The sequence below is a fragment of the Gobio gobio genome, assembly GCF_949357685.1.
Source record: "Gobio gobio genome assembly, chromosome: 1".
Taxonomy (NCBI): Eukaryota; Metazoa; Chordata; class Actinopteri; order Cypriniformes; family Gobionidae; genus Gobio; species Gobio gobio.
Window position 1 is genome coordinate 56,524,083 of NC_137097.1, and position 23,922 is coordinate 56,548,004.

Below are 23,922 nucleotides of genomic sequence, written 5' to 3' on the forward strand. Positions count from 1 at the left end.
ATACAACTACATGCTTACCGGTGTTCCGAGTTTGTCCAAGTCATCCAAGAAATATTTCACAGATTCACCCTGAGAACAACAAAGAGCAGAGAGAATCAGTCAGGTCAAAGCACTGTAAACTGACAATGAAAACAGCTGAGCACAAATGAGAGACAGTCACTATCGGTTCAGAAGGTTAATTGAGGTTTCCTTCATAATTAGATTGATCTAAATGAACGTATTTGTGCTCATGACAAAAAACGTATTAGAGTAAAATGCTCTCAAATAAACCTGTCAATCAGCAAACATGTAAAATGTGCAGAGATATGCACTTAAAGAAATGAGGGCCCCATTCAACATGAGAACAGACGGATGTGACTCATGAAAACCCTCTGACAGGATGTCAGTAATCACAGACATTGTATTTTGAATAAGGACGTAGCGATTCAGTCACAGCCGGTTGAAAATCGATACAAATGTGTGACGATTCAAGTCGGTTGAGATGTTAAAGAAATTTAGGTGTAGCTACTGTGTTATGGACTGTGCGTGCGCACTGGTGTGAAGAAGAGTGAAATAAACTATTTCTTTCAGTTCATTCATATGGAAGTTGGGCGCTAGCGCAATCAGCGCACGCTCCGTCAAACAGAACGACGGCAAGCGCGTAGTTTACGTCGACTCATTCAAATCGTGTGGCGGCATCTTGACTTTCCGACGACAGTGAGAGGCTCCAGTCACCTCCGTCTGCATGTAAAAAGATAACAGGCCAAACCACACTGACCGGCAGATTTGCAGCCACACACGCAACATCGAGGGCAATTGCCACGGAGATCTTAAGGTGCATCAGTGTTCTCACAGCGAAAGTTACAAGGCTCTTCCTCATGAAGAAAAAGACCAGCCCCAGGAGGTATTCCAAAGATTGAAAGGAGACCCAGGTGTTGTATCTCTTTCTCTAAATGTGTACATTGAATTTTTTTCTCCAATAATTTGTTGATTGTGGCATATTTATCTAAATGTTTTTATAACTCTTGCAAGTGTAATGATACCAATTATAATTATAATCATGCCTTTATAACAACGTGATCCCCCTGTCACTGTTGTATTTAAGTCTTTTTATTTCTGCTCTTCCTCAGTGCAGGATGAGGGTGAAGAAGCTGAAACAACCTCCTCCCATAGAAAACAACTGGATGATCTCTTGAAGGGACTGAGGATTTATTTGAAAAAAAAATAAAAATAAAAAAAAATAAAAAATAAAATATATATATATTATATATATAATTATATATATATATATATACACACACACACACACACACACACACACACACACACAAACATTTTACAAAGAAATAAAAGGACACTTTGATTTTATAATTGGTCTTAAATCTCATTTTGTAAAAAAAAAAAAATCATGAGAAAATCGTATCGTGAAGTTAGTATCATGAAACGTATCGCATCGTGAGTTGAGTGAATCGTTACATTCCTAATTTTGAAAGAAAATGTTACTGGAATCTTTACATTTACTCTCGGTTGTTATGTGGGGAAATTCTGTATAGGCTTGCTGCGGTAGTTGGTGTTTCACGGTGTTCGGCCGTACACCGATTAGATTAGATTTCTCTAATTACATGACAAGTAAGGAGAGATGAGATGACTGACAAGACACTGGCGGAGGAACTGATCCTGAGTGCCATTGACAGATCTCATATCAGTTTTCTTTCTATTATTCACATTCACGTAAACCATAAGCAACTGTGTATACGAGGATACTCACAGAGATTTTGACAGTTTTTGGCATTTTGACAGTTTTGTTCAAGCATAAATAGATAAGAGAAGAGCATAAGAGAACGGAATTCAGTGTTCGCGTGCTGCTCTGTTAGTGTGCGTCTTCTTGAACTCAAATAGTTTAAAATCTCTTGAATGTTTAAACTGACACGTCTATGATGGTTATGATGGAATTTTGCAATTAAATCAGAGAATCGCGTGCGTTTACAACTGGTCCGTACAGATCATTCGATCCCTATACTTAACATGACACATTCTGCTATGTGACTATTGTGGATGCGCACATCGCGATATCAATGCTAAAGCTATCAATTGTGCAGCCCTAGTAAAAAGCAAGCATGCATCCAAAACAATTTCAGTACCCCACATATTCATAGCCTGATGCCTGCAAATTACAGGCCTATACACAAAGTAAGCCTTATCGTGAAATTAGATTGGTGTTGTCGCAAGTTTAATTTACCAGTGTGAACATTTCTTGGAGATCATACTAGTGGCTTAGTACTGTACCAGAACCACCTCCAGCTAGTCTCAGTGCGGTACACCACCAGTGAACACAGGATGCTGGAAAATGGACAAGCAGGTCTAAAGGCTCCAAAATACTCCTGGCTAAGTTCCATTTTCATTCTTCGCTTGGGGGTAAAAAGGGTTGCTTTGGCAAGCTGTATCGAACAACAGAAATGAGTTCCAATTGAACTTAGTTTTGCTCTGATTTTGATTGAAATGATGTCACACAAGTGTGTTCTTTCATTTTGCTTTAAGTATATCTGGGCCTTAAGGAAGAACACACCAAGGCGCACTCTGGCTTGGAAAATGACAATTGTGAGTAACAGGAACAAGCTGCCCAGGAAACAGCAACAGGGCTTGAGTTAATGTTCCGTGACGCTCAGATGTTTAACGGACCAATTAGCCGCTTGCAATTTCAACAGTTTGGCATGTTGACAGGACAGCAGGAAGGAGTTCTGTTGTTCTGCTTCCTTCTCAACATCAGGCTCATCTTTCTCAGCGCATGATGAAGCTGTAGATCAAAGCTCCATGGGAGCATTCGGGGGGGGGAAGTCTTCCTAATTTCCTCCATAAAATACGCTTTCAAATCATGACAGTACCCATTTTGCATCTTGGGGTTAGCTGAGGTCTACATAAGGTACACACAGGTCTTTTGAGGTGGCTTTCGGTAGAGAGGGGATTATGTCATAAGAAAACCCCTGGTAACCCTCCCCCAGCTGGGCATGGAGCCACAGCCACACTGTGCTGTTCATCTTCAATGAAGGGTGTGGGCACACAGGAACAACATGCTCAGAGCAGGCCAGGATATCGGTTTCTGAGCAATGCTCTAAAGGAAGTCCTATACACTGAGCAACATCTGAAGCTTAGCCCACTGAGTACTATTATTGCCTAAAATAAATGGTGCTTTTCAGGTTATTTAGGCATCCAACAGTAGTTTTCAGGTCCAGAAATTCAATAAAGTATTCAAATGTAAAATAACATTGCATAAAATCTTCACTGTATAAATGAAATAAAGATGAATCATTATTAAAGTTACAAAAGCTATTCAGTCAAAAGCAGCGAGTGATTTCCTCCTTGTCTTTTGTCGTTTAACATTAAAAACAGACAGCAGCAGGGATATTAGACTGCTGTCACTTAAAGACAATGCACAGATCCAATCCAATACACATATTTTGTCTTTCTCGACTGTTTGTGTTCACTTAAGACGTAGCCTACTATTGTTTGCTAACTAAATCAAATTTGCTAAAAAAAAAAAAAAACATTTTTCATTTTAGGTAGTTTTTAAACACACTGATGTTCAAGTGTTTTGTTGTTTTTAATAAGTTTGGTTTTAGTTAGTTATTTGATGCTATAAAAACAGGAGTGTGACGTCATGATTGAGAACTTCTCTGAGTGAAGTTGTCACTGAGACCAACAGACTTTGGGATATTCGGGAAGAGATTGGAGCTTTAACTTTAATTTCTACACTGTACCAACCGATTCTGCGAGAGTGTGGGTGAGGCCTTGATACCGTGACTCCACTTCATGCTTACTACTGCGCAGAATGGTATGGTTTGATTTTTTTTACGGAGAACCGTTACATCCCTGTTTTTGAACGCAAAGTTGCTTGATAAAAATGCATATAGCATTACATAAAATGTACATGCAAACTTAAATATTCATAAAAAATAAATATGCTCCATTTTCCAAGATTTTTTAAATAATCTGAAATGTGCTATGATTTACATTTCCAAGGCGACTTTAATCGTATTATAATCGTTTATGTAAAGCATGCGCACATCGTACACATTGGGATTTGTGCCAAATGAGAGCTACGCAAGTCCAAGTTTATTTGTATAGCGCATTACCCAGTTTCAGTTTCAATTTATTTATTTTAATTTCAATTAATTAGTTTAGGAATGGCATTTATAATAAATGTTGTTTATAATTAATTTAACTGTGTTTGTTTTATACTTATATTTTTCCTTCCTGTTCTGTTCTGAATATAATTAAATGTACAGGATTTATTGTGGAGAATGTGGAATTAAAATACTTTTATAGTGCTTATAACCCCTGTAAACGTTTTTTATCTGCATTGCATATTTCTGAATGTAATAAAATGCCACTTATACACATAAGCAACTTTGAACTGCGCGGATACCATCTGGATTTTACAATATACACAATTATCCCTATTATAAATTATAATATAATTATAATTATGTTATATAAAATATGTAGATAGACTGCATAATAATACATGTTATTATTTGAAACAGATTGATGGACAAATCTGCCTGATACTGCCTGACACACCTCTGCCAGTGTCAAATTGCCAGTTGACAACATTATGTAAAAGTCCCAAATATTGGACAACCTAAACGTCAGGACAATTGGCAAACAGGATGATTAACAAAATAGCCTAATTGTTATCTGTAATAAATAAATATAAATAATGAATAATAGTGAGGGTCAGCAAAATATCTCCTTCCCTAGGCCTCAGATTTGCAGGCATGCACGAGGGTCTTCATTTTAATCACAGCTCAACATTCCTTCACGGATCATGCAATCCTTCTTCTAGATCCTGGTAATCTAAGGCTGGGACGAAGGGAAGGGGGAAGACCTCAGGCCGGTCAGCCTCCACAGAGCTCTCTTCATCCAACAATCACACTTACACTAGTCCAGAGTACTACAGAAATGGACACAAAAATCTTTCATGCTTTCCAACCCTACAGGCTCCCCGGTGTCCCTATATGGGGTGGGCAGAGAACAGAAAGCAGTGTTTGGGAAAATAGGAGAGAGTGCACTTGGGTGGATGTCTCCTATCAAAACATCTCTTCCGGTGCCTTCAATCTGCAGACATCATGGATCCCGCGATAACCGCAGCTGAGATGAGCAGTGCTGAAGACTGTTTCATTTTATAATGCAGCATGATCATCTAAATTGGCCAGGCCGTGAGCGTTTTGAAAATGCACCGTCTTGCAAGTATTACCTAAATCAGATTAAGCCTTCAGTAAGTGGGGCTGGAATGAACCTCCCGACTCACAAAGACGCTCAGACTATAAGTGAACCTTGTAATGATTCACCAAACTGAATTTGACAGTTATAAACTATGTGCTGTTTTTTTTCCCCAGTTCAAAGCAGACGTTAAAAAGACAGATCACAATGCCGTGTACAGGGCTAGTGAGAGCAGAATATGCAATGCCTAGAAATAAGAGGAGGGGTGGTGTGAGGAGGAGCCAGAGGCGAAGGGATCTTGGCTGCAGGAATCTAGAACAAGTTTTGTTTTGTTGCATGTTGGGTGCATACCATAACCCCCAGAGGCTGGAGGGGCAGAGTTGTGAAAGCAGGAAGCCTGATAATGTTTTGCACTCGACACACGTGGTTTGTGGATTACAGGGCACAAAAGTGTTTTGTTTTGTTGCCTTCACTCACACAAGCTGAATGCAAATCACCAGAGCCTGTGGCAGAACTGAGGGAAGAGGCTGCCTACTTAACAGGCGAGCTGTACGGAAACCTCAGCGGTAATGGACGGATTTGCATTCGACCATCCTTTCTCAGTGCAAATGGAGATTCCTGAGCTTGGCGAAGAGCAGATCTACACGGTTATCAGCTCCACAGATCTGGGTCGCAGTACACCGAGTGTTGTGTTGTGTTGTTTCTTGTCCTAACCAGCATGTGTCCGCTGCTCTGCTTAAGTCCCAACATGCCCCATGCTGAGAGGATCACTAGAAATGGATAAAGACCACCTATATCGCCCAGCACAAAAATCAAACTCTCTGTGCATGACACCAGTGATTTCTGAAATGAATAAACTACATCATGACTCATACACGGGGGGAATCATGTTTCACGGTCAATCACCATAATACAGCCGCTTTGGGTTGTCACAGTCATGCAATTTTTTCACTTACAGAGAATGCTTGATATACATACAACTTAAAGAGCTATTCATTTGGAATCATACGATTTGCACTTGCAATGCATGTTAAACCTGGTTTAGCATTAATGTGGCACAAAGTACTACAGTACCAGAAGAGAGACATAAAAACATGACTCGTGTTGCACGGATGATCATGATCAAATGATGTATAAGCGCAACAGCCCAATTCAATCTCCTCAATTTTACTTATCAATGTTGGAAAACGTGGCTCAGTCTGTATCTGCAATTTCTCGTTCTTTGTCATCTCTACAAATCATAATAGTAGGAGTGTAAAGTCCTTTGGTGAAATCAACATATTTAAAATGGAGAAGTAATGCATTAGGAACTGAAACTGGAGCATTTAGAGAAGTCTGAAGTTGTGTGCTAAGATGGGACTTGAACAGGGCCTAATGAGGAATCATTTGAGATTTATTGGGGAAAACCCAAAATTATCAAACTAAACTGATAAGCTAGCCAAGTATATATATATAAAAAAAAAAAAATAGCAATCTTTAATCTAGGTTAGATGAACAAGCCCTAGGGCAGAAAGTCTGATGATGTCAGAAGCAGACTGATGAAAAACAGTTCAAAGCAGCCAAGCCTGCACATAACAGTGATGTGGTTTACACATCCTCCCAGATATACACACACCATCTTGGCAAGCCAAGCTGCAAAACTTTTAGTTGGGGTCTAAAGTCTTTAAAAAAAAAAAAAAGAAGTTCCATAGACTCTCTGTAGTGAAAAGCAGGTGACCTGAAGTAACAAAGTAGCTAAAAAAAAAGCATAATAACTAGCCTGCAGTTGTAGTTTAAGTGCAACATTGCAAAAAATGTTTTTAATATTATAAAAAAATTATCTGCAAACAAAACTCATCTGGTAATGTATCAAAGCTTGTGAAATGTGAATGTAAGGGACAACAACTGTCCCAAACAGATCCCATTTCCTGCTAAATATACAGTTTCACTTAGAAAAACAAATCACATTACAGAACTGAAATGCATTATGACTTCATGTTGTCTTTAAAGATCACCAAAAGCTCACCAGCTGAAATTCCCTGCGCCGGTCATACGCGTTCTGTATGCCGCTGTCAGCCCAGAGGGCACGGATCGAAGGCAGGTACTGCAGGAACAATTTGGTCTCCACCGTCCCCTGTGACCCCATGGCTGACCGTGTGTCAAAAGCCATCATGGTGTCTCCATGTGCCTGGTTTGAAGGGTCTCCCCACGGGATATGCAGCTTTTCTCTGGCATCCACAAGCACTCGAACACCTGTGATGACAGCAATAAGAGGAACGATGTAAAGTAGGAAATATTATAAGTGGCTCTCCATTGCATAATGCTGTGTATGTACTGACTGACAAAGTTCAATATGATGCATTAGTGTGGGAGGATGCTTATGAATGCATGCTTGTTTTTCACTTTCACTTTTTAATTCATGATCATGCATACTCTGTCTCTAGGCCTTGCGGACATGAGGGAGCCATTAATGTGTGCTTGCTTTTCACTTTTAATTTAAAATTCACAATCAGGATTACTGTGTGTATAGGGAACAGCGGAACTGACCACACATTTTACAAGACAAGATATTTGTCAATGACGCTCAGGATCTGTAATCGGTATAAACGGTGAATAACCAAACACTGTGTAACACCAGTGTCTACTGCAGCAAGCCTTTGAAATGCAAAGCCTTTTAGTAACATTACACAGCTAGATGGAAATTCATAACTTCACGCTAACAGCACGATTAATAGGGCTGCATGATTAATTGTTGATAATTTAACTGCTAAAACTTATCAATGCTCGATTAAGCAAGGTCATCATCAGAGTGCATAATTTTGTGGTGCATGTAGTTCATGCGTAAAACACATGCAGCTGACACACGATAAAGGGAGTGTGCTGTAGTAGTTATGTATTCTAAATGTATTAATGACTTAATTATTTTAATTTCAAAACATAATTAACCAAAGGTCCAAAAAACATTCAAACAAGTGATTTTACTCAACATAAGAACTACTTGTGTAAACACCACAAACAAAGTAGATGGAACAAACAACAAGTAATAATATACTAGTTGATGAGTGATGCCCTTCAGTGTCTGTGTTCATGATATGACAGTTCTCTCAAATGAAACGGTAAATTCTCATAAAGTGACGTTTATGCGTTCGGCTGATCATCCAGCACCATGAAGTCCATAATTTCTTTGGTCTTTTCGCTGCTTATACCAAGGCAAGATAGAAGAGGCTGCAGACCTGTGATGCAGAATACAAGCCGCATATTTGTTTCAGTTAGTTTCGATCTTTTCAATGACATATGACAAGTCTATCTGTTATGTACGATGATTTTCCATGTCACATTTTAGTAAAGGAGTTTTTTTATTTATTTTTTTATTTATGTATTTGTATATATATATATATAAAATAGATCACTTCTAATATGTCAGCAAAGTTAAAAGCACTCAAGATGATGGTCATTAGGGCTGGGCGATATGACGATATTATGGCATATCGACGATGTCTCGCAAATATCTCGATGTCGATAACAGTCAGTGTTATCAGACGATAATTCACAGTATCATAAAAATGACGACTGATAAACTCACAGGACATTGCGTTGCCAAATACATTATAAATAGCTTAGTAGTTACCATACACTTACCTTTTTAGTGTTTTTGATGCATAGCTACAGTAGCCTATATGTGTTAAAGCAAAACATTGAAGTATATGGATAAGATGTTGGTTGTGGTTGTGCGCAAAGAGAAGCACGTTACAAATTAACGAGACATAGGTTGGCTTGACTAAATGTTTTAAACAGCTCTAAAAATATTATTGGCTATTAAATTATAAATAGAATAGCCTATTAATAATACAAATATTAATCAAACATGTAAACCTGGAACATTTAACCTGGAACATTTAAAATACTAACGCTAAAAATAAAACGAGAGAGCGAAACCTTTGAAAAAAAAAAAATATTCAGGACACAATGCGAACGATATTCAATCATTTAGACAAATTGCTTTTATCAGTAACATATTCAAAACGTTTTTAAAAAAAATCAAAATATGGGTAAACAAACATCACCTTAAAATAACTTTATGCAGGTGATCTGTAAAACACCGTAAATGTGGTTTACCCAGCATGTCTTAACAGTTACATATGAAAATCATAAATGCATTTTTTAAAATCATCAGTAAAATCATCAAAAAACTAAATCATCATTCAAAATTAAAACAAATATGTTTTCATTTTTTAAAAATACATTAGGCTAGTTCTCAGAAATAAAATATAATCTAAACACCACGTTATTTAATTGAACCTATGCATTTATAAAACATTAACGCAACAATCTAATGCAGGTTTCTAGACACAAAATTTTGCATGATTTTGCTTAGAAAGCCCTTCTTTAATGTGAATTTCGTTTTGTATAAATTGTATCTTAATTTTAATCAACGTTTAATCAGATAATTGCCTTGATTTAATAAATAAGAAGCAAATAGTCTATAGCAGACAATAATTGCGGGAGCGATCACATGCTTTGCGCATGAACTTGAGCGTGTCTCAAATAAACCCAAACTCAGCAGCTACTTGTCTCACAAACATGAGAAATATGTTTATATAAAGCTTGAAATGTCCACTTTTAAACGTAACGAAAATAGTCCAGCAATGCGCAGTGTTCAATAGTGGCAACGATATGCGTCCGTTCATTCACTCTTGTCAAAGACGCATCCGTTTACAAACCAATCAATGTCCCACATAGATGAAGACGAGAGGACGCAAGTGTGTCATGTTAAGTTCTTCGCTCGAATAATTGCAATGTGAAACCAAACCAAAACTAACCGAATGTATAAAATGTATCAAAACATGAACTTCGGTTCGGACCTTGGTGCGGACTCTCAGGTGTGAAAACGCCCTACACTCTCCAAGAGCTATCTGCCAAATCATCTGCTGTGTGGCTCTCAGGCACATAAATCGTTCCGAGGCAGTTTGATTGTAGTACCCAGTTTTTGTCTATGTAATGAGCAGTAATTGACATGTAAGGTGTCATCGAATTGCTGCTCGACCACATATCCGTCGTAAGAGCGACGTAATCCGCGCTACTGATGTTAGTCATAAGCTCAGTTTTCTCTGTATTGTACAGCTCTGGAATAGCTGTTCTTGAGAAATAATTCCGACTGGGTACTTCATACTGCCGGTCAAAAGTTTGAAGCATGGACCGGAATTCTGCCTGGTCCACAAGACTAAGAGGCATCATATCTTTAACCAGAAAACGGGTCACAGCTAGAGTGCACTGTCTCCATTTTAAACTGGATTTATCGTACTTCTTTCCACAAGCGAACGCAGAAGCAATCTGAGTTAAACTAGAACTTTTCCCGCTTTGAGAAGCGGCTGCAGAGCGGGGCTCAAATGAGGCCGCTACTCTGGATGGTGTAGCCTATGTGGATATGGCAGCGGAGATTAGTGGGCTGCGCATCTTTAACCTTTACTTTTTTTTGCACAGCCTGCAGATAGCCTCTGTTGGATCCGCTGGTTCTCCATTTGCATTTGGTTTTAAATCCATAATACTGCCAAATTACCGGTGTGCATCTTTTCTTTGATATTAAGCCGTTGTCCTCCATTTTATGCCTGGAAAATTTTGACACGGACATGAGCAATGGCGCGCGTGGGCGAGGTCAGTGCGGAGTAGACGATATTATCAGATATCGCGATATTTTTGAAGGCGATTATCCCCCCCAAAAAATTCACATATCGCCCAGCCCTAATGGTCATATTCCTTAAATTCACTTTAAAGCCAAGCTTCTAAGCTTTAAATCGACACCTATTTTGTGTTGATTAAGCAAGTGGTTAAGTACTGTAATAACTTTCTCATTGAATCTTTCATTCAAGAGGTTCGTTCAAAAACGCTTATTTAACCAGTAAAGAAACAAGTTAAATGGGATATCTAATGCCATTTCATGCATTCATATGTTTCTGAAAGTTTTTTTTTTTTTTTGTATGGCCCTGTACTACGTCATAATGGGCAGAATATTCCTTGTATGGGCACTTCTCCCAGATGAGCACATACGCTCAAACGTCTGTGTTTAGTAGGCAATCTGCGCGCAAGTGCATATAATTTAAACAACACAAACGTATAGTGAATCAAAAGTTATCCAGGGATAATGCGATGATGTGTGTGTGTGTGTGTGTGTGTGTGTGTGTGTGTGTGTGTGTCTCTTTAGCTCCACCCACTGCAGGCCTCCCAGAGTTCAGCTGTTTTTGGAAAGAATCGGTACAGCGTTTCTGTCTTTTATAAATGTGATAAAACTATAACTCTTCGGAGATATGAAGGATGCAATACTACTCTATAGGTACTCAAGATTAATATGAGATTGGCAGAAACTGTTTTATGTACTCTTTAAGCAGGGCTCGACATTAAGCCTGTTCACGTGCTTGTTCTTCGGACAAGTAAATTCACAGTAAAGTCATTCACTTGTCTGAGCAAAAAATTTGCTTGTCCGGAATTTTCTCTTTTTTGGTAAATATAATTTATTCTGAAGCAATATTCTCACAAGTGTTCAATCAGCTTTGACATATATAAATCTGCATATATGTGTGATATTTTTACCTTTTTTTCCATAAATTTTATTAAATATAGGTTATGCTTCAGCTTTCATTTTATATTCTTAAATTTGATCTATAAATTAATTTAGAATAAGACACTATAGGGCTGTCCCAATCAAATTAAATAATTTACACTGAAAAAACATTATGAGATTGTAAGCGAGGCATTGAGTCATTCATTGAAGCGGCTGATTAATTCAAGAATGAGGCAGTTGTTTATGAATAGGGGTGCTCCGATTGATCGGCAACCGATCTCTATCGGTTGTTAATTGCTTTGGGATGATTGATCGGCGGTCTCTAAAAAGGCCGATCTCATGAACCGATCTCATGCTAACGACACATAAAACCCAGCGCCTGCCGTGAGAGCTAGGGCATGATATGCAGCGACACAGTCTCATTCTCTTTCCGGCCCGGGTAAAAGAATTATAATGCTGAAGGTGAGGTACAATTCATATTTCTGTATTAAATAACTTACAAAGTCATTTGAAAACTTTCTGTGAGACGTAAGTTCACAAACAGCGCGAGTGAATCACTGCGTGCGCGCGCTCTCTTTCACTTTCAAAATGCTCAAATGGCTTCACATCAGCGCATCACATCTGCACTAAAATCGAGCTGCACAGTTGACACAGGATTTGCCACTTACACAATCGAGGCAGTGTCGCATCGTCACTAAAGTTTATAATTTGCATTTATTTTTAAGTCTTGCCAGTGTTCAGACCTCTCAGCACTCGCGTGCTCTGCAAGAGACCGTGAGCGCGCGCACACACACACACACAGGCCATCTCACAAAAAGCTTGCGAGTACAAATTGCGGTGAAATGGTCAAAAACACACTAATGTATGTACTACATTACCGCCTTGACGAGTGTGCGCGTAAACCCCATCGTGACTAGCGAATGAACATTTGTGCAACTGTAACCGTATCAGTGTTCACTCTTAAAGTGACAGCTGTCGAATAAACTGCTGCTGTCTCTGAGTTTCTCTTTGTCTTGTGTTGTTTGATTAGCCTTTATGACACTCACTGCTCTTGAATGACTAACTTTTACAACCTTAAGTGTAAGGATTAATCTAATTTAATTTATTCAGAGAAGACCAATGTTAATTTACATTTGATTCCTTATTAAATGTCTTTAGTATTTCTTACCTCAATACTAATGTTAGATCTACCTGAAAATTTGTCTTTAAAAACAAAAATGCACTGCAAGATCAAATATTTAGGTGAGATAATTATATACATTTATATGACAAGAGTCACCTAAGGGGGGGATTACCCCATTGTCCGAAATAAAATTCAGGCCCTGAATGAATGTCTGTAAAATTCCCTATAAATAATTATACATGATAATAAGAAGGCAAATAGATCGGTATCGGTGATCGTATCGGCAGATACTGCTTCCTGTGATCGGCGATCGGCTCCAAAAATCCTGATCGGAGCACCCTTATTTATGAATGCGTCATTGAATCTTTGATTCAATCAATTCATTCAAAACGCGGAATCATTCAGTAACAGGCTGTTGCTGTGAGGTGCGTTATGGTTCTGCTGTGATCTTTGTTTGGAACTATTTTCACTGCTGAAATAGAACAAAGACGGTCAATATTGCATCTAAAATGTAAGTGACTTAATGTTAATTAATTGTTTATGGAACTGTCTTATGAAATCAGTGTCACATTTTCAATCGTGGTGGTATTCGGGAAAACAGCACTCTTGCTCGTGTGATGTTTTTTAACTGTATCAGGTTATAAATATAATTTTTTTTATAAATGTGAGAGGCGCTCATTTGTTTTGATTTCTCCTCGAGAGGCTGCGCGAGGCGAGCGTTAACAGCGCAAAATTGTTACCGTCAGTTCATTAGCTATATTATATATTATCCACTATCGATCGCCACTTACACTAAATGAATGCAGAATCATTCTTGCATTTTGGTGATTCCCTACTAGTTATTTTTGTTATTGACGTTTTATTCAGCTTGTCCGGTCGGGCAAGTAAAATTCTCTTTCACTTCACTTGTCCCGCACAAGCGTTAATGTCGAGCCCAGCTTTAAGTATTTATGAGCGAGTTATTGTATCATTCAATCAAAGCGTTTTTTTATTTTATCCAAATTAAACAAAAAATAGGCTGCAGCAATTAACATTTTGTCAGAACCTGAAGTAAATTACATGTTATTTTGTTTAGGCTAGTTGTTTGTTTAAAATCGTGGGGGAATTGTGATCTCTATTTGAAGATTTTTTTTTGTGTGTGATTCTCACATTGTGCCGCTCTTCTGCACATGACCATTCAAAGGTACAGCTGCAGCACAAGAATGACAAATGCATACTTCCAAATGTAGACACGTGTAAAGACTAATGGATAGCCATTATCGGATTTAGCATTACTAATAACTTAGGGTTTAATCCGCAGAAAGCAACACAAATTTCCTCTAAATTCAAAAACTTTCATTATAAAAGACAATATTTTAGTAAGATATATGCTTTCAGTCTTGTTGGCAGTTTTATTTTGTATTTATCAATTTTTACAACACTAGTTACTACTTTAGAAACATTCCTGTAGTCCACTGGAATAATTCATGGTACACTAGGTCACAAGCACAATGTTTATTCGGCATGGATTAAAAAAAAAAAAAAAAGGCAAAACCTGGCACCACAGTTAGTTATATTAACGTCAATTTAAAGGCATTCATTGCATAGCGAAGTCCGTCAAAGTGACACGCTTATTTGATAAACAATGATTATTTTTAGTGCAATCTCTGTTCCAAGCAGTTGTATGCAGATAAAGAAAATGCACATTTATAACATTTATCCATTATTGATATTTATAACTTTGTTAAATCAGTCCTTCACCACCTCCAAATACTCTCAGACTCAAAAGATTAATCACATCTCCCCAGAGATGGAAAGTAACTAATTACAAATACTTTCTTTACAGTACTTGAGTACATTCTTACAAATTTTCTACTTTCTTGAGTATAATTAAATTGTGGCACTTTTACTCTTACTTGAGTTGAATAAAAAGGAATTATTCAACTTCGCTACATTTATTTTTTTAACAAAAGTACAAAGTACTTTAACAAAGCTGCCGACGGAGCAACAGGGCACACATTTGACAGGCACTTTTTAAACTACTGCGTTGGAGCCCTGCGCTTCAGCCAATAACAGACAGGTCTGACTCGGGTACCAAACCAATCAAAACTTACTGTACAGCTGGGGGGCGGGGTGGGGCGGGCGGGGCATTCAAACCATGCTTTGACATTCAATCAGTGGCGCTCGCATTTTGAATCAGTATCGCAAACATTTCGATATTTTTGTGAATGTAAGTGAGAGCTATGATTTTTTTTAATTGTAATTTCGGCAGCTTCTGAAACATTGAAATTATCAGAGCACTGCAGCTGAAGTAAATGGGAAACTCGGCTCATACAATGATGCAGTCATTGCATGGACGGAGCAAGAACAATGTGTCTAAAATGCATGCACACAGTTCAGTTTAAAAGGCAACGCTTGTCCTCTTAAAAATCAAATTTTTTTAATCGCAATAATTTCTTTGATTGGACCTCTCACTTATCCTTCTTTGCTTTGCCCTTATTAAAAAAACATTCAAATGATCTTACGTGGACTTACTTTTAAAAATTAGTAGCTCTTGGCAACAGGGATAGCTTGCATGTTTGCTCAGCATAGCATACAACACAGCAATTTATGAGATTAAAGGGGCCATTTTCTTAAATGTATACTGTTGTCTGAGGTCAACTTATGACTTTCTTGGGGTGTAAATCAGATGGTTCGTCACGATTCGATACAATATCGATTCTCATAGCCAGCAATATGATATTTTCTGATACCTCAAAAAGTTCTGCGATGTGATTAGATTCAGGGGTATATCTATCAATATTTAGATATTATGTGCCTACAACCAGTTGCATTTTTATTAAAAAACAAACATTTATTTATTTCCTGTAGCCTGATTGGGACATCCACAAATAAATAAAATAAAATACTATAAAATTAAAAAAAGACATTTCTTTTAAATGTATAGCGCAGATTTTAAGGAAGCAACAACATATAGGTAGTATAGAACAAGATAGGCTATTCATATTCTTTCATTGTGCAAAAGTATTATAATATGAAAGGCTCAAAGCAGCCACAAAGCACGCAGCGCTCCTATGCAGCAGTTTGAGCATATATCCTTCTATGCAAAACTATAGACCTTTATCTACTGAAGCACAAAAATAAGTAAAAGACTGAATTCAGTGGCCTATTTGTGCACTGTTTGAGATGTGTGCGCTGCTTTTTGCAACGCTTTAAACACAAAAAAATTATTAACTTTCATGAAGATTCAGTTCTATCGACTGTCCCGAGCATCTTTCACAAGCTCTGAAAGGTAATTTCAACAAGAATGCATGCATTGGCGATAATACATAGACTGACATTGTGTGAATGTCACTGCGATGATTGGATAAGAGTTTTGGATATTATAATGAGTTTCGAGTCCCCCATCAGTACACGTGGGGAATTGTTTTGTTAACTTCCAATGTGGAAAAATGGCAACTGGAACACAAACACGAACACACACAACAAGTATGTGCATCAGCAAAACTTCACTGCAGACAAATCAGCATGTTCAAAACTTCCACAATTGTATTTTTCCTTCAAATAACAAGTCAAGAGAGTGACCAACGTACATCAAGAAAGGAATGTTTTATCACTATTTAAGATGGCCGGTGATACATGTTGGTAGCCCCACTGGAAAACATAGCCCCAGGACATCGGGCTAGTGATTTTGTGAGCCAAGGCCCATTCATGTTCGAATCTGATCCCAAATCGCAGGACAATGAACCAACAACACCTCAAATACAAGGGATACGGCAGCTTGTGACAGCGTGCCAAGTTATTGTTAATTATGCTTAGTTAGACACATACACTTAATCAGTAGATATCAAACGATTTGTAACAATACTATCCCATATAAAAAAACATTTTTACTCAAATAAGTGTGTTGCACCATTCCTGTCAAATCCAATATAGAAGGCACAGCATTGTTTTTTTTATCTCGTTTTGTCTGCAAATCCAGTCTCTTTTACAAACAAATCCATAGTGAAATGAAGCGAACAAACGCAATGCGTTACCCATGTGAGCTGGAACTTGATTCAAAATAAAGTTCAACCGAATTCCTAATATTGGAATCCGAAGGAAGCTTATGCAGCGACTGTGTTCTTCCACAACCAGGCACTGCACAATATATTGTAATCTTCAACGGCATGTTTATTGCTTAGAAGTTCGATCCGGTTTAGCACCACGTAGGCCTATGTTATTTACTTGTCATGCGCAAATCGGAGGGCGGGACTCAGAATTAGTACTATACTATTATACTACTGATTTCTCAATTCATGACCCCTTTAATATCATGTTGCTCCAAAATCTCGATTTCTATCTTTATCTCTATCTCTGAAATGACTATTGTGGTCCCATGTGAGACAGAAAATGTATTATAAAATTCTATGATACAGGCTATGTCGATTAGCATTGCATCTAGCCTATACATCATTCTTATGAAAATACCCAATATGGTTTGAAAAGAAATCACATAAACACGCATATATAATCGCGATCGTGTTTATTGTCTTCATGTTTCATCAGAAACGTCTATCTGCATGGTATTCAGCAGTAGCCATATCTGATGTCCATATAAGGGATTTCCTGGAATGTCATAAATTTAATACTTCTATAAAATATTCTATGAATGAATGATTATAATCTGAGAAATAATCAGACGGTACTTTTCTTTCCTTTTCTGTTTTGAATTCTCCTTTATGAAATCTCTCTCAGATTTGGTTTGCCTCCATTGCTGCTTAAACAACTGGACTACGCAACTGCGTAGCTTAATAAGTCTGAAATGTGCAAATTAGTGCCTGAAGGAAAAACTTTAATATTTCTAACCAGGGCCTGAAATCAACACCCGACCACGTGCCAAATGCGGGTAAATTTAGCAATTGGCGGGTAACACTGTCAATCGACCTGCCACATTGGCAGGTAGCCAATGAGAATTGAGTGATTCATTGGGCAGTTTGAGAGGATGCGACTAAGTTCATGCGATTGGAAGGAAGATGAGGCCCTTCTCTGACTACGTTTGGATGTGCGAGTATTAAACTGTTGGTGAGATGGGACGAGATAATAATGCAACGCTGACGTAGGCTACAGTACAACGACAGTTGCACAGATGTGTGTGCATCGTGTGCATGTTGGGAGTTGGGAAGCGGTGAGAAAATGTCCGGTATGCAGTAACTTTACCAGTAATAATAATATTAATTTAGTTCTGTTTAACTGTTCCTGAACGTGACTAAATCAGCCATCAACACAGCCGCGTGTGATGTGTTCACATACGAGCTGCGGTAAGTCTATATCTGTGGACTCAGATTAGCAGCAGTCAGTATGACTGTCGGTGACACGGGACAATTCAATTTATATTATAAGAGTTATTATTACTTATATTGATTTAGTTAATAACTTGACAGCACTTAAACGCGTATTCTTACAAGTTAAAGTACAATGTTTGTGGGAAAAGTGGATTTTTGAAGGGGCAAGGGAAAGAGAATTTTACTAGACAGATTAAAACATCAATAACAAAAAACTAGGGAATCAACAAAATGCAAGAATGATCCTGCATTAATTTAGCGTAAGTGGCGATCGATAGTGGATAATATATAGCCCAATGTATAATAAACTGACGGTAACAATGCCGCGCTGTTGACGATCGCGCAGCCTCTCGAGGAGAAATCAATGTTACTGGATGATTCAGCGCTTTGAATAAATCGTTTGTATCAAAGATTCAATGACCTATTCATAAACGACCGCCTCATTATAGAATGAATAAGCCATTTGAACGAATAGACTCAATGACTCACTCATTTAAACGTTCACCTGCTGCCACCTACTGGTGGTTTACTTTCATGTTTAAACATTCCTTCCAACTTTTCTTATTTGTATATTCAAAAATATTTAAAACAATATCTAACTTTCAGTGTAAATTATTTAATTTGATTGGTAACAGCCCTACAGTGTCTTATTATTCTAGGTGATCTAGGAGGTGATTGAGGCATGTTTTCCTTGATTGGTTTGACATTTGTTGTTGAAACCGATGCTGCATCCCAATTCAGAGGCTGCATCCTTGCATTCGAAGGCCGATTGCGTCACCATGGCACGACGAAGGCCGTCTCAATTCAAAGGCTCCTTCAAATGCAGCCTCTAAATGCATCCTTCGTTTCCTGTGAAATGAAGGATACACTCAAAAAAAAAAAAAAGGTGCTATATAGCACTAAAAGTGGTTCTTGGCTCGTAATCATATACTCCTTTTCCACCAAGGCAGTGCTGGTGCTATTTCGTAGCCAGAGCCTAGTTTCAAATCGGTTCTTTGTCTTTCCACACCCAAAGCACCAGCTCCGATTTACGAAAAGTGGTTCTTAAGTAGCACCAAAACATTGCTGGTCTAGAAGTAAGAACCGCTTGTGTCAGGGGGCGGGGGTTACCATGACCAACAAGACGAACATAAACTTGAGATCAGCCATTTTTTTAATAGCAGCTAATGGAGCTAATAGCTGCTGCTCATTTGTAATCTCCGTCTATACAAATTACGGTGAGCTGCACAAATGCATTGGATTCGCTGTGTTTTGATGCCAATGTAGGAACGTAAAGCCATTAGGGATGGGTCGCGATTTTCGAATATTCGATTAGTTATTTAACTATAGAATACCGATGCGTATGTGCGATTATCGTCCAAAAAAAATCCCCATGTTGTCGGTGCTGATGTGGTGCTGACGCGTTCATGTAACCAGAGGCGCTGCCAATAACGCACCTAAAAGCTGCCAGTCAGCTCTCAGGGTGTTTTATACTGGACATGTTTGCTGCGGTCCGAGTCTGACTGTTCCCTCCGCCTCCGCAGCGTTGATCTGGTTTCACACTCAACTTGAACCCTGGTGCGTTTGCGTTCATCTTACGTCATCACGGACGTGCACGGGCGTGATAGAAAACAGAACGCGGGTCAATATGGGCTTTTTTCAATTAATTTGGTGCTATTATGTGCAGCTGAGTAAACGACACTTGGGTTTACCGTATGTGTGTCGCTTGAAGGCGGCTTTGCTGCTTGCAAACAGACTCTTTTGAGGAGATGGTGAATTGCCATTCATTTGCTGCCCTGATTGCACTCTATGCGCGAATACACTGCAGGCTCGCTCTCGCGATCGTATCTCAGCTAAATCATCAACACTATCATCTCTTACGTGTATGTTATTGAACTAATGACATTGTAATCGGCTAAAACGCATGCGCTGGTTACTACCCGAGTGCTGTTCGCACATTCACGTGAATCGTGGCACAGCTCCGAGAGCAACCGAACTCCGGTTGTGTGTTCTCGGGTTCGGTACCTCAGTGCACACCAAGCTCTGTAGGTAAGCTTTCACATTAGCAATTTTTCATGCTAACCGTGCCCCATTCCGAACTAAAATGCCAGAGTTAAAATGCCCTGAGACAACAGAAGAATAACACATCGTCTCACGTGCACGCTGTAGACTTGTGGCATTTATCAGGTAACTTGGGGCGATGTCACATTACAGTCATATGTTTCAGCCTGTTACAATAAATATATGGCTTGAGTTGATATAGCCTATTCCCTAATGAATTAAACAGGTTGTTATCCTACAGATTGAGAGTGTGAATGGTCTCTCTCTCTGTTTATACGCGTGTAGCCTTTACATGCGTGCATGCGGGGGAGGAGTTGCGATTTTCTAATAAAAATCGAATAATTCCCAGCGATCGTCGAATATAATTTTTGCTTGAAATGCCCATCCCTAAAAGCCATGTGCATCAATAGTAACGCAACGTTCGCCATTGTTGATGGAAGGCTTGCTCGAGATGCATCGGTGCTGTGCAGACCGATCGCCGTATGACAACGAGTACAACGAGAGCAGACGACTCCTTATGCTTTTGATTCACTCATGCGGTGTTTTGATATCTCATGCTGTAGAGCTGCAACTAACGATTATTTTTTCTGTCGACTAATCTAACGATTATTTTTCCAGATTAATCTGATGATTCTTTTTTTACTGATTATTGTATTTCAAAGAGGGTAGTGAATTTGTATATTATTTCAACATGAAATCAATGAATGATGACAATTTAAATTGTATTTCAGGAAGGGTAGTGTACTTAAGCCATTTTATAATAAAATATCTAAACACAAGAAGCATTTTAAACATTATGTATAACTAATGATACTATTCATCATAAAATGTATACAGAGTAGGCCTAATTAGGAAATGTTGTTTACTATAATAGTTGAGTATGACTTACTTATTGATTTGTGTCAATAGTAAACGAAATTGCACTTGTATTTATCTTAAAAGGTTCACATACAGGAGCTTTCAGCATAGTTTTAATGTATAACTAGTCGTCTATTTTGAAGATATACATGTGCATAAACAACGACTAAAGCTGCCAGAAGTTTTTGCCCAAACTTCAAACTAGAGGCCTATCTTCACTTTAATGTTACTTTAATCATGTAAACTACCTATATACAGCATGTTATATATGCATGTGTTTGGGACAGAGGGGAACCCGGTCGCATTTGAAGCAGATATATGCTGCCCATAATAAATAAAAGCACGAGACGTACTGGGGTCGGAGAAGAACACCGGAAAATGTGACCGAATGGACAATATTCGCCTGTATTTGCAATACACACGCCACGGTTCAGCGGTGCAAGACAAACACTGGCAGAGTGAAAGCCCAACGGGTCCCACTGCTCTCCACACACAAAACTTCTGCTCTGCCACCGCGTGCAGTGTGAAACCGGCGTTACGGAGCGAACAAAGCACAGTTTTATTCGGCTTCTGTTTAAAGTACTTCCACACTTTTGAATGTCGCGGTCTGACTTTATATGATAAATGACCATTTTCACTTTGCCCGGGAGCAGAAGCCGCCATTATTCTAGATCTGTTCTATTCTAGAACGTAAATAATGTGACACGTCGACGCATTTCGTGCATGTCAACATCAGCCCTTATACACTGATCGTCTGCGCAGCCCTGATGCATCTCGAACAAGCCTGGTGTGTGTGTGTTTCCCGCTGCCTCGCTAGCATTGCTGAGAAAGATGAGACGTATACAGTGACATAAGACCTGGCTCTGGGGTGGCTCTCTAGCCCGTGGAACGCCAAACCAGTTCTTAGAAGGCTCGTCAGTCTAACCAACTCCGTACTGGCACTAGCTCTGAACTAGCACCCAGTTCATTCTGGTGGAAAAGGGGTAATAGGGGAACCTTTTTAAGGGGGCAGTCGTGGGCCAATGGTTAGAGAGTTGGACTTGTAACCCGAAGGTTGCAGGTTCGAATATCAGGGCCGGCAGGAATTGTCGGTGGGGGGAGCTCTCTCCTCCACCCTCAATTCCACGACTGAGGTGAAACTCTTGAGCAAGGCACCGAACCCCCAACTGCTCCTCCTCTGGGTGTGTGTTCACGGTGTGTGTGTTCACTACTGTGTGTGCACTTGGACGGGTTGAATGCAGAGCATCTTTGGCTGAGGTGCTATAGCACCGCTACCATATACAGAACATATTAAGATATGGTGTTATATAGCACCAAAAGTGGTTCCCCTATGATTACGAACAAGAACCACTTTTAGTGCCATCAGTGTTTCCCACAGATTAGAAACCAATTTGTGGTGGTGGGCGGGGGCATGGGGTGGGTGGAGGGGATGGGTTCAGTGATTGCCACAAATATCGATTTCGATCTTGATTCAGTATCAATTCATATTTATATAGCCTACTGTACATATAAGGAAAAATAAGTTTAACTATTTTAAACTTTTCTTAAATTATATTTGCTCACATTCAAATAATATTCACTTTTGTGTGCTTATATAAGTATTATTCAAAATATTAGGATGTAAGTTATTAACTTTTTAAAATTTCACATTTAAAGAAATTTGATCATGTATAAATATTTATTCAAATGCAAAACCTAAAAATAAGTAAGAAGATATGATCTGCAATACTTTGAGCAACTAGATACATATTATTTATTAGTACTACTGTATATTTATTAAAGAGCCATACAGGCCTCTTTGCATTGGAATTCTCTATTTTAACCTTAATTACTACACTAATTGTAATATAAATAATACAAAATATTTTAAGTGATCATTAATGGACCACAATTATTGCACAAATAGTAGGCCTATTTAGTACCAAAGGATATCCTCAAAATATTCAATAAATATTATTAAACTAAAATATAGAACATATAGGCCGTTTAATTGAAAAATAGTTAAGGTCTATGGTCACATTTGACCACCAATGAGTATGATGTGAACAATTAGTAAGCAATGAGGGCTATATACAAGAAAAACATTGACATTAATGTAACAATGTTGGGTCTATCATCACTCTCCATAATAAAATGATCCTGTAAATGTGGTTGACGTAATAATCAATGCACACTATGCTGTACTGTACCAAAACCTGCTGCAAACACCTGTACAGTGAAACTGTTGTGTATCCGCGGCTTAAGCCATTCAAATGTATTGACAGCGTGGGTTTGTTTATAACTATTGAGCGCTCCGTGAACCACGTGACCGCGCATGCCGGGAGATGAGAGCAGGTCGCAACTGTTTTTCAACGCCTCTGGCTTTAACTCTTACACATTAGCGCCAAAATGCTATTTATTGTTTGCATTTCGTATTAAATTTTAAAAGCTTAGACTTTAATATCAAAAGCAGGTTTGAGAGAGAGAGAGCGAGCGAGAGAGACGCATGAGTGACAGAGAGATGGAGGGAGAGCGGGGAAAGGAAATGAACAAACACGCTGCGTGTTTTAAATAGCGTTAAAAAGTTAATGAATAACGACATGCAATGTGTGGCGGCCAGTGTTGATTCTGTGGCGCACCGCCACTAATTAATCTATGTGTGGGAAACACTGGCCATATAGCTAATTTTTTTTTTTGAGTGTACAACAGATGGATTTTTCACAGCCTTACCTACCCCAGAATTCATTGAGCGCCTGTGACGACAGATTTTTTTAGGTTAATTGCAGAATTACACTTTTAAATGCAAGTATTGGGTATCAACTTACTTAAATGTCTAATGATAGCGGTTCAAATGTTGACATCTTCCCAAGACACGATTTAATTTT

The 23,922-nt window shown here is 38.6% G+C and overlaps 1 protein-coding gene across 1 annotated transcript in view; it reads right to left on the reverse strand.

Moving 5' to 3' along the window:
* The window catches only part of gna13b (guanine nucleotide binding protein (G protein), alpha 13b), a 42,194-nt gene that overhangs the window by 9,368 nt on the left and 8,904 nt on the right, over positions 1 to 23,922 (reverse strand). The window contains exons 2-3 of the mRNA XM_079828612.1: positions 7,205 to 7,431; positions 19 to 69 (exon numbers count right to left, since the gene is read on the reverse strand). Coding sequence (XP_079684738.1) covers positions 19 to 69; positions 7,205 to 7,431 — 278 coding nt within the window. The remainder of the gene's footprint in view (positions 1 to 18; positions 70 to 7,204; positions 7,432 to 23,922) is intronic.